The 13,642-nt window shown below is 35.5% G+C and overlaps 1 protein-coding gene across 1 annotated transcript in view; it reads right to left on the bottom strand.

Annotated features, from left to right (window-relative positions):
* LOC149800209 (uncharacterized) overlaps positions 1–13,642 on the bottom strand; it is a 45,662-nt gene that overhangs the window by 2,235 nt on the left and 29,785 nt on the right. The window contains exon 3 of the mRNA XM_089959779.1: positions 6,106–6,299. Within this exon, the coding sequence (XP_089815905.1) occupies positions 6,106–6,299 (194 nt within the window). The remainder of the gene's footprint in view (positions 1–6,105; positions 6,300–13,642) is intronic.

Raw genomic sequence — 13,642 nt, 5'->3', positions numbered from 1 at the left:
ATCACTGCCATCTCACCTCTGTCTGCGTGGGTTCGAGTCTCGGATTCGGCTAATGTGGGTATGTGAGAAAGCTTGCCAGTAGCTTCTCGTGGGTCGGTGGTTCTTTCCGGGTTTTTTTCCAGGTTCTTCCTCCACTATTAATACTGGCCGCCATATATAGCCTATCTTGTGCTGAAAAATGGCGTTAAACCCTGCAACAACAACAACAACATATTGTATGCTGCTTAAATTTTTGGAAACTAGTCTTAGTCTTCATAGGTAGCGGGACGTACAGGTGAAGTGGGTCATCTTTGCTAATATTAGCAAACATTTACCTGTAATGAGGAGCAGGAACTTAATTGTTTAAGCTGAAAGTTCTGTCGTCTGTGTGTAATCCAGAAAACAATTAATTTACTCAATACTTGAACACTTTGAATTTGAGTTTACTAGTAAGAGTTAATAGATTAATAACATAAAGCTTTCTCAGATATATATATATATATATATATATATATATATATATATATATATATATATATATATATATATATATATATATATATAATCTTATTTAAAAATACACCAGTAGTTAAAGTCACATATTTCATTCATAAAGGTGTCCTATCTTTACACAGTTTGTAAAATAAAATTGCACTCGATGACAGAAGCAATGCCTTTGACACAGTGACATTACAGTATGAACTAACGCTATCATATAATACTGTCCCTGGTGTGTGTGTATATATATATATATATATATATATATATATATATATATATATATATATATATATATATATATATATATATATATAGGCTTATAATTAGGCAAATCAGCAATAAAAGGAGAGAGAGAGAGAAATTCGTTGGTTACAGCCACTATTGTAAATATCGGTTGTTATATAGACATATTACTTAGAATATATTTATAAGTGCTAAAACGTTTCTTTTTGTGGATATATTTCTGAGCATTAGACATATCACAGAGTTTGTCTGATTTATTAATTCAACGTCACCTTCCAGTAATAAATCTAGCATAAGACAATGATTGGGTTGAAAACAAGAACGAAAGAGCTGGGTCCTTTGAGCATTAAAAAAGAAGCAATGCACAGTGTTCAACATTTTCCTTATAATAACCACATTCCCACACTAAGTTTAATTTACAAGGTCGGATTTTAAGGGAAAACATGCATGTCTATGTTTAGTGTGCAAGATATTAATGTGGTATTTGCGAATAGCCTAATACGTTGGTGTCTCGTTAGTTGGATTAGTAATGTGTGTGTGTGTGTGTGTTTGTGTGTGTGTTTAATTAAAAGACAGAATATATTTTTATATTGTCAGGGAGAGCGTTCCAAAGAACAATCGTAGATGAGAAATAAGAAGTCTGAAACATCTGAACTCTGATAAGAACTGGTGTGAAATTTTGAGACTTGACTAGACGGTAACTAGATGCTTCATATTTCCCGTGCGGAAGAAATATGTTTATTACCAGTAGAATCAAACATCTGCGTGAGCGTAACTTGAAGCCCTTGTTGATGTTATTTTCAATGACCTGGAGACAACAGATGGTGTCAACTAAAGGGTGTTCAAACGAACAAATTTTGTATCATTCATCAGTAAGCCATTCGTAGCCGAATATGAGTACTTCACACCATGCAATATAAAACAAGACACAAACACTTAATATAAACAATCATTCTTATCGCAAATCCCTAACAGCAAAAAACAAATTCTATAGAGAATTCCAGATGCTAAGAAGTTAGGAAGAGTCCATTTTACGAACTTAGTACATGCCTTCATAACGTCTCGTAAATACTGCACATTACGGCATCTGCTCTTAGAAACTAGCTAATTACTCCGGCTTGGAAATGTGTTCCCAACACCGACTCAATAACTGATCACTAAAATCTAATAAACCTAGAAACGGTCACGAAATCACAATTATCACATATTCTAGGTTTATTTTATTATGCATTGTCTCCCTTTTTCCTTCACTGTACAAGAGTTTTCCAGCCAATTTTCTCATAAATAGGCTCTCCAGAACAATACATGTGTAGATCTTTAACGATACGCGTAGATTCAATTTGAATTATTAAAGATCTTTCCGAATATTCCTTTGGGCAATTGTCCCTGTCTTCAGACGCGTATTTACGAATAGTGTACATACTTTACCAAGAGTTAGTTTCATATCAAAAATAAAATTAGACGCAAGTAACATAATTTGATTAGTCCATTTGGCATCAGAACATGATGTTAGTCCCATGTGACTCTGACTTTAGCGGAGTCCTTGTTAGCCCAGTAGTCTAATACGCTCGTCGTTACAGATTACTCACAGGTATCCTTTGTCTGTTTGGGCTTGATTCTCTGCTTGTTCACCTTGGGTATGTGATAAAGTTTGCCAGATGATTCCATTGGATCCGTGGTTCTTTCCGGGTTCTTCCTCCGCCAAGATTACTTGCTACAATGTATAGCCAATCATATGCTGATGACTGGCGTTACACCCACCAACCAAACCAAATCAACCCTTTCACAGGAAGCAAGTTCATGTTATCAAAAGAGAACATCAGAAAGAAAAAGTCATATGCAACAAATATATGTCGTTTTTCGAAGCTTTATAAGTAACAAGCAAGTCGTTTGAATGTGAATTACGTTTTTCCAAGATCAGTGTTTATAATCTGTATCCTGGTAAAGTGTCTGTCTAAGAAATTCCAAGGGAAGTATCATTATCAATTATATTATCTAATGCGTTCTAAGTGTCTGCTATATAGTTAGTAAGAAAAAGTAAAGGACCTAACACTGAACCTTGGGAACTAAGGCAGCTAGTAGATATTTTTCTTTAAATAAATTTCGATAGTAAACGCACTTGTAACGCATTGTTAAGTAGCTTTCAAGATATGAGAGAGGTTTATCCGCAATTCCAGAAATTTGTAATTTGTAAAAGAACCATTTTACCGATACTCTATCACAAATTTAACGGAATGTTAAATACGCGATTTCATTCAAAAATCAAAAGAAAATATATGTTACCATAAAGTTCAATTAAGTCATGGTTGTTGAACAAGCTGGTAGACATACAGATTGTTTTTCATATATAGAGTCATTTGGAGCAAAACGTATATAGACATTAAAACATAATTCTTTCAAAATCCATGTACACACAATTCGGAAGGGAAATGGATCGTTTCTTCTTATCCATCCATTGCTATTGCTTACAGTCCGAAGGCTTGCAATATTGTTACAGTTTACCACTGCACTGATTAATCTACCAGATTATATGTCTCGTGATTTGTAAAATGTTCGAATTTATGGATACAGATGACTTTTTAAAACAAAATATTATAGCACCATCAAAACATTTGGAACAATATTTGCATAAGAGAGATTTTGAAATTGAGATGATTTATACTTTTTTTCCAACTGCTTCCGTTTTAATAAGAACAAAAATATTTATAATATATTATGTTACATGAACCAGGCTATACAACCGACTATGTTATTTGTTCTCTTTATTGTTACGAATCAAACCAAAGAACAATGAAAAGCTCTTCAGCTCTTGTGTTCTATGCAAACAATACATTTTGAATATTTTTGATCTGGAAGATTGAGGAAAAAACACACAAAAATTCCAGGGCCAGGGCCTACATTTTAATTACACGTTCAATGATCCCTCAGCGTCAAAAGGATATAAGCAAGAGAAAACACTTTAACCACAATCTTCAGGCAATATTTTTTCTGATTGTAACTTTGACCCCAGGGTCATAAGGGCGAGTTAGTTTGTCGCGAAATGAATTGGCATAGCTTCATAATAATTAGTAGCAGTCATGAAGATAATTTATTTAAGGTTTAGGAAATATCAACAAAATAGAATTGTTTTAGCTTCATAATTATTTGTTCCAATAATAAAGAAAATCCATCATGACGTTCAAGAATATAAGCAAATGAAAAACGTTAGCCAAACCCTTAACGCACATTTTCTATAATTGTGACCTTGAACCCAAAGTCAGAGGTTGAGCGATCATTTGTTTTGAAATGCATTTTCTAAGTTTGATAATGATTTGGTAAACCAAAGCCTAAACAAACGTGTAAGAGACAATAGCGACGGCTGCGACGAAAGAAAAGTTATTGCTGTGTTTCTATTCCCACAAGCGTAGGTTCAATAATACTGTAAATATAGGTTTTGGCTAACGAAATGCATATGAGATATTTATAAATGCATGCATTTAATGTGTCTAACGACGCTTACAAAGAGTATTGCTTTATCATATCATTAGCTTTATGTTTAAATGTAACCCAAAGACTGAACGTTTTACAAATTAATTATCATTAAACAATTGCTTTCTATTATTAGTCTTTAAAATAGAAACTTCACTATTACTCTATTTGAGATGTTATCCATGCCAAACTTATATAAGTAAAGGACAATTCAATGATACATTATTTTTCAATTTCTAAAACGAACCTAATCTAAAACAAATTGAAGAAATGTTATATAAACTGCAGGGGCCCCGAGTGGCCGAGTGGTCTAAAGCGCTCACCGTTCCGGATCACTGCCATCTCACCTCTGTCTGCGTGGGTTCGAGTCCAAGGCTCGGCTAGCGTGGGTTCGTGGGAAAGCCTGCCAGTAGCTTCTCGTGGGTCGGTGGTTCTTCCCTGGGTTTTCCAGGGTTCTTCCACCACCAGTTATACTGGCCGCCATGTATAGCCTATCTTGTGCTGAAAAATGGCGTTAAACCCTAGAATAACAACAAAAATATAAGTCGTGACATTTATAAAGCGTGGCCTTCAGGGCCAGAATGCAAGACGCACACAACACTATATCCGTTTTGGTCATGAATATTCATCGAGTCTATTGTCCAAATCCTCGATAATTTGACGCAACTCATTATGTAAACATATCCAGTTCCTGTATTTCCGCAGTCATATACAACAGTCCGGCCGTTGTGTTTGAACTTTCCTTATTTAGTACCTTATTTAGTACCGAACGTCATTGAAGATGATAAATGTCACTGTAGATGAAAAACGTCATTGTAGATGATAAACGTCATTGCAGATGATAAACGTCACTGAAGATGATAAACGTCATTGAAGATGATAAACGTCACTGTAGATGATAAACGTCACTGCAGCTCGTTATGGAAATACATTTTCTCATGTTTCCATATGGACGATATTATGCAGTCACACCATTATGCTTAGCTTTCTATATTTTCTTTCTTCTTAATTTAACCTGAAGACTGAAAACCATCCTTCAAATCCTTTTTGAACAACTTTTTGAGCATAAAGAATAGCGAATCATAATAACACTCGGTAGAAAATAGGAGGGTGAAATTACGTTGCTAGTTTAAGCATAGCATTACATGATTATATTGAAAGTCAGTCGCTATTACCTCACAAAACTAAGGACATTATTGCCACGTCCATCAGTCTGTATAATGCAAAGTACAAGGCCGTTTATGCAAAACAGTGAGGGAGACATTTCAGGCTGTGCATAAGAGAGATACAAATGCGGATTACACCGTGGGTTGTCGAATTAATTCGGAATTTCTTTTTTATGATCAATATTCCTAAATCAATGAATGTGGCGTGGCATATTTATCACTTTTCGTTCTTTATCTGCAAAATGCATTTCGAAAACTGGAAGTTTTGATGCTGTTATTTGTCGCGAAAATGGTCACAGAATCATGCACCTCATGCACAATGTATCTGATTGCGACGTTTCCTAAATGACCAATCCTCTTCACGGACTTTGGAAATTTTATCCGTAAAAAAGATAAATGTCGCTTATAATTTGACAACCCACATTGCCAAGTACATTCTTGATCCGTCCCATGCATAATCTGAAATGTACTGGCTTTAATATCACGGCTTCTTTCAATATTTGAGAGAGAGAGTGTGGTGACGGACCGCCATAGAGTCGGTCCTGCGTGAGAAGATCCTGTACAACATATTCTGAAATGCATCACTAACTTTAATTATATTAGATATTATGTTCGAAAAACTCTAGTTTGTGTAAGGATAGTAATTCTTAAATCATATATTCATTTTATTATTCTTCATCAATTTGTATCTTTGACTGAAAAGTCAGGTTTCATTTATCTCGCCTGTTTTAACAATAGCTTCTCTTACCTGGTGGTCCACCTGCTGAGAAAACCTCTTTCGTCATGTCAAATCTTCGCGCATAGTGAATCAGACCGGATGAAAATACTGCTTGATTCAAGAGACCTTTCTTGTGGTTGGCTGGCACGTGATACCTGCCTGACTGAACATCCAAGATGACAACGTTAGCAGCTACCATGCAGCCCAACCATTCTCGTACATATCTACGGAAAATGGATTAGGATGATAAGTTAAATGGTGAAAATAATGACACTTTTAAAATTTAAATTTAAGCTACAGTCATTGTTACAAGGTCTGCATTATCTGTAACTATCGTCTCCGCTGCGCCTGCAATGAAGGCCATATATAGACAGGATAGTAAAAGCAGTAATTATCTCCTTTTCCCGTTTAAACCAGCCAATTCTCGTTATCTTGGCAAGAAGGGAGGGGATAATGATTGGTCTTACGTATGTGTGAATACTGACATAAAAATGCATTTTTGGACCACTGTGATAATGCAGTCATTTTGACAATAAAATTTCTTCCCCAATAAAATCTAGTAAACAGCTACTTGCAGCTGAAGATGCGCTTCACAGCATGGAGCTTGCGGGGTAGGCACCACTTTAGTCCGTACTAATACCTCTGTTTAATCAAACATGAGGTCTCCAATTCAGTACAATTAAAATAATCTGCTTGCATTACTCAAACTTTTCACAGAAGACAAGTATATTGGATAGAAACTGTTTTTTACAGAATATATTGTGTAGCTAATATCGTCAAAATCTTGATGAAACTGTTCCATGGTTAATTTTCACGTACATTGCGTGCACCCGTGTCTAACGTATAAAAAATAACCGATTTCTTCATGAATAAACAAGTTATAATTAGTTCTCTTTCTTTATAAAAAAAGAAGAAATAGCACATTGTTACCCTTTTCGGTAAAGAGTCGCATTTTGCACACAGGTTTCAGTGAGCACGTAATTGAGTTATATCCACAGATCCATATGCTGTCCAAAATCCAATGATAAATTCATGCATATAATCAGTGCCCCATAATATTACTTTCATAGATCACCTTACCGCCCTAAATCCAATGTTACATTTATGTAAATAATCAGTGCCCCATAATATTAATTCCAATGATCACCCTACCGCCATAAATCCAATGTTATATTTATGTAAATAATCAGTGTCCCATAATATTAATTCCATACATCACCCTACCGCCCTGTAAACAATGTTAAATTTATGTATATCATCAGTGTCCCATGACATTAATTCCATACATCACCCTACCGCCCTTAAACCAATGTTAACTTTATGTATATCATCAGTGCCCCATAATATTAATTCCATAGATCACCATACCGCCCTAAATTCGATGTTACATTTAAGTATATCATCAGTGCCCCATGATATTAATTCTATAGATCACCATACCGCCCTAAATTCGATGTTAAATTTAAGTATATCATCAGTGCCCTATAATATTAATTCCATACAACACTATACCGCCCTAAATCCGATGTTACATTTAAGTATATCATCAGTGCCCCATGATATTAATTCCATAGATCACCATACCGCCCTAAATCCAATGTTACATTTAAGTATATCATCAGTGCCCCATAATATTAATTCCATACATCACCATACCGCCCTAAATCCAATGTTACATTTAAGTATATCATCAGTGCCCGATAATATTAATTCCATACATCATCATACCACCCTGAAAACAATGTTACATTTAAGTATATCATCAGTACCCCATAATATTAATTCCATACATCACCCTACCGCCCTAAATCCGATGTTACATTTAAGTATATCATCAGTGCCCCATAATATTAGTTCCATACATCACCATACCGCCCTGAAAACAATGTTACATTTAAGTATATCATCAGTGCCCCATAATATTAATTCCATACATCACCATACCGCCCTAAATCCAATGTTACATTTATGTATATCATCAGTGCCCCATAATATTAATTCCATACATCATCATACCGCCCTGAAAACAATGTTACATTTAAGTATATCATCAGTACCCCATAATATTAATTCCATACATCACCATACCGCCCTAAATCCGATGTTACATTTAAGTATATCATCAGTGCCCCATAATATTAGTTCCATACATCACCATACCGCCCTGAAAACAATGTTACATTTAAGTATATCATCAGTACCCCATAATATTAATTCCATACATCACCATACCGCCCTAAATCCGATGTTACATTTAAGTATATCATCAGTGCCCCATAATATTAATTCCATACATCACCACACCGCCCTGAAAACAATGTTACATTTAAGTATATCATCAGTGCCCCATAATATTAATTCCATATATCACCATACCGCCCTGAAAACAATGTTACATTTAAGTATATCATCAGTACCCCATAATATTAATTCCATACATCACCATACCGCCCTAAATCCGATGTTACATTTAAGTATATCATCAGTGCCCCATAATATTAGTTCCATACATCACCATACCTCCCTAAAAACAATGTTACATTTAAGTATATCATCAGTGCCCCATAACATTAATTCCATACATCACCATACTGCCCTAAATCCGATGATACGTTTATGTATATCATCAGTGCCCAATAATATTAATTCCATACATCACCATACCGCCCTAAATCCAATGTTACATTTATGTATATCATCAGTGCCCCATAATATTAATTCCATACATCATCATACCGCCCTGAAAACAATGTTACATTTAAGTATATCATCAGTACCCCATAATATTAATTCCATACATCACCATACCGCCCTAAATCCGATGTTACATTTAAGTATATCATCAGTGCCCCATAATATTAGTTCCATACATCACCATACCGCCCTGAAAACAATGTTACATTTAAGTATATCATCAGTGCCCCATAATATTAATTCCATACATCATCATACCGCCCTGAAAACAATGTTACATTTAAGTATATCATCAGTACCCCATAATATTAATTCCATACATCACCATACCGTCCTAAATCCGATGTTACATTTAAGTATATCATCAGTGCCCCATAATATTAGTTCCATACATCACCATACCTCCCTGAAAACAATGTTACATTTAAGTATATCATCAGTGCCCCATAACATTAATTCCATACATCACCATACCGCCCTAAATCCGATGTTACGTTTATGTATATCATCAGTGCCCCATAATATTAATTCCATACATCACCATACCGCCCTAAATCCAATGTTACATTTATGTATATCATCAGTGCCCCATAATATTAATTCCATACATCATCATACCGCCCTGAAAACAATGTTACATTTAAGTATATCATCAGTACCCCATAATATTAATTCCATGCATCACCATACCGCCCTAAATCCGATGTTACATTTAAGTATATCATCAGTGCCCCATAATATTAATTCCATACATCACCATACCGCCCTGAAAACAATGTTACATTTAAGTATATCATCAGTGCCCCATAATATTAATTCCATACATCACCATACCGCCCTAAATCCGATGTTACGTTTATGTATATCATCAGTGCCCCATAATATTAATTCCATACATCACCATACCGCCCTAAATCCAATGTTACATTTAAGCATATCATCAGTGCCCCATAATATTAATTCCATACATCACCCTACCGCCCTAAATCCAATGTTACATTTAAGTATATCATCAGTGCCCCATAATATTAATTCCATACATCACCATACCGCCCTGAAAACAATGTTACATTTAAGTATATCATCAGTGCCCCATAACATTAATTCCATACATCACCATACCGCCCTAAATCCGATGTTACATTTAAGTATATCATCAGTGCCCTATAATATTAATTCCATACATCACCATACCGCCCTGAAAACAATGTTACATTTAAGTATATCATCAGTGCCCCATAATATTAATTCCATACATCACCATATCGCCCTGAAAACAATGTTACATTTAAGTATATCATCAGTACCCCATAATATTAATTCCATACATCACCATACCGCCCTGAATCCAATGTTAAATTTATGTATATCATCAGTACCCCATAATATTAATTCCATACATCACCATACCGCCCTAAATCGAATCTTACATTTAAGTATATCATCAGTCACCCATAATATTAATTCCATACATCACCATACCGCCCTGAATCCAATGTTAAATGTATGTATATCATCAGTGCGACATAATATTAATTCCATACATCACCATACCGCCCTAAATCCAATGTTACATTTAAGTATATCATCAGTGCCCCATAATATTAATTCCATAGATCACCATACCGCCCTAAATCCAATGTTACATTTAAGTATATCATCAGTGCCCCATAATATTAATTCCATACATCACCATACCGCCCTAAATCCAATGTAAAATTTATGTATATCATCAGTGCCCCATAATATTAATTCCATAGATCACCATACCGCCCTGAAAACAATGTTACATTTAAGTATATCATCAGTGCCCCATAATATTAATTCCATACATCACCATACCGAACTAAATCCAATGTTAAATTTATGTATATCATCAGTGCCCCATAATATTAATTCCATAGAATACCATACCGCCCTGAATCCAATGTTACATTTATGTATATCATCAGTGCCCCATAATATTAATTCCATACATCACCATACCGCCCTGAAAACAATGTTTAATTCCCATACATTCATAACATGCCCTATAATGTTCAAGTCACACTCATGTCTATAAAACGCCCTTGCAAACATGGATTTCCCATCCACAATAAACTCTCATTGTTGATAGTGGCACGTACCTGCTAAATTTGTATAGGACCCCACAGCGGTTTATTATGTTAAATTCCTAAAGCCCCTGTGATATATGGACCATTTCCAACATACATTGTCCATAGTCCTCCATATCAGCCCCCACAACTACTATTGACCTTAGATGACCTATCGCTAAATTTCTAATGTTCCGATACAGCATATGTACGATCACAGATTAGCACTAACCTTACAATATTCAGATTCATAATCTACTAAGAGTCTTATATTATATTCATGTACACTAAGTTCACGTTAGAACGATTACTTGTTCTGTGATATAGTAGGAAATTTCAAATAATCAAAATATCCTGAACACTACATGTGTGTTCAAACCACGTGTCCCGCAATTGGAACATTTGGCTTGTTAGGGTCTTATCAATGCTGAAATTCCAAACTCCAGCAGTTGCTTAATTTTTGTAAAATACTGCAGTAAAATCCGAGTGAAATTATTGTCACGTGGCATGACTCTGTGGTCTTAGATTTAGTAACAGAAAAGAATAAAATACCAACACGTTTAGTAAACATTCAACAAATAATTTATTTCCATAGAATATAAAGGGAACATTTAAAAGAAACTCACAGTATTATGAATTGTATCTCAAATGATCCAAACAGTTGTATTATAAGTTCAAACGTATAGAGTTTTAGAATGAATTCCAGTGGTTTTCTGAATGAATTCTAGTTTTGAATGTGTCGATGTGCCAGTAACCTTGAATGTGCTAATACACTGGTATTCTTGAAGTGTCTCAATTATATCCCCAAAGTCAACGAGCACTTTGTAATTCCAATGAATTCTGTTAAAACACAAAAAGACTGATCCCACTAGACACACGTCAAATATAAATAAATTCTTCTGATGTAAACAATCTTATACATAATCCCCCGACTTGAACCTTTTCTGAGAATACCGGTAACTCAATTATCTTTGTAGAAATTTACCGCAAACTGTACATAAAATGTGTTTATAGCATCTGAGGTCAGAATCAATGTTGTTACCTAGAACTCATACTCAAGTAAACGTGTTTAAAAAATGACATTAGTCAGGTAAACCCAAACTCCTATCTTCAGTTACACAATGCAAACTAAATGACGTAAACAGTCTTACAAAACACGCGTTTTTTAAGCATATTGATTTAAAACCAAAAATTATCCGTCCATGCACATTACGAAAACGAATTTCAGTTGTGAATGGATAATTCTTGAGCTAACGTGAGTAGTGAATGGGGTCACCCTACGTACAATGGGAATTAGCATTACAGGGACCCCTGGGTCAATCTACGTACAATGGAAATTTAACATGGCGAAAAATCGTGGGTCAATCTACGTACAAGGGGAATTTAACATGGGAATAAATCGTGGGTCACTCTACGTACAAGGGGAATTTAACATGGGATTTTTTTTAAATTTTAAAAAAAATTTTTTTAAAAAAAGGGGTAGGCAATTCAAAGACTATCTCTTTTCGAGAAATATGGCTGGCCCTGAAAAGGGCCTTTGGGTTTTTTTTTCTTCTTCTTTTAACTTCTTAACTTCTTCCACCATCCTCTTATTTTGTCCATCATTCCTTTCTTCTTTTTCTTTTCTGTTTCCGGCAACCAGTCCGGGTGGCCCATGGCCCGGAACTTCTCTTGGATTTTCATCCAGTTTGTGTTCAGTTTTTCGAATTCATCCCTTTTTTTTCTATTTTCTTCTTCTTTTCTTTCCTTTAACCACTTTTCTTTGATCTTCTTGACCTCTTCGGTCAGCACATTCCTCATTACTTCTTCCGCTTTCTTAAGTTTTTCTAAGCCCCACTTCGCGAAACACCAATCTGTCCATTCTACAATGTCTTCTAAAAAACACCTTGCACTCGTCACATGATCTATCGCTTCTTTTAACTTACCCACTTTGACATACGGTGGGTTAATTAAACCTCTGATTCTCTTCTCCTCATCCTGTATCATTTCTTTTACAATATTTACGGATAAGTGGAGGCTGGTTACTTGTCTTGAGACGAAGTCTTTTGTCACTGCATACCTCCATTCCTGTTCAACCCTTTCTACTACACTCAATCCATCCACCATCCAATACCAACTTCCCATAAGGTTGTTGTACAAAGCTGAAGCTGCTGGCATCTTCTTGTTTGCTTATTCCGTAGAATGGGCTCCAATGGCCAACACTGTTAGTTTTATACTTAAAGCGCGAACGTGAAGGAAAACATCCCCCTAAAAACATAAAATGGATATTACCTAGATCATGACCCAACAACGCGCGTACGTGAAGGAAAACATCCCCCTACTTTCTCATTTCATATAATAAAACCCTAACTTTACTCTTCACATACGCTAAGAAACCCATAATCTACTATTCACACAAACATACCTGAGCTCTTACAAACATAAACACACAAACACACAAACGCATACCCTCACACTATCTTAAAAAAGAGTTAGTGTTTATATACACACTACTCTACCTACACACATTGGCAAATTAATAGTTATTTCTTTTCTAGACTATTGGTAGCCCTGAAAAGGGCTGTTTTTTAAACTCCAGATGCACCTATCTAATGGTTGCACCTTCCTGGCCTGGCGCCGCACACGCATCTTCTTCCCCAGTCTTCTTTCACCTTTCTCCTGGGGAGCGCAGAGGGAGGATGATTCGCTTCAGCACCCCAATCCTCTGTTTCAGGAATATTAAACGACATCATCTCTTCTCTTTTCTTTTCCTCCTCTTCCCTCTGTCTTCTCTCCTCTTC

The sequence above is a fragment of the Sinohyriopsis cumingii genome, chromosome 5 (assembly GCF_028554795.1).
Source record: "Sinohyriopsis cumingii isolate HCF-2022 chromosome 5, ASM2855479v2, whole genome shotgun sequence".
NCBI lineage: Eukaryota > Metazoa > Mollusca > Bivalvia > Unionida > Unionidae > Sinohyriopsis > Sinohyriopsis cumingii.
This window is presented reverse-complemented; position numbering and strand designations above follow the sequence as displayed.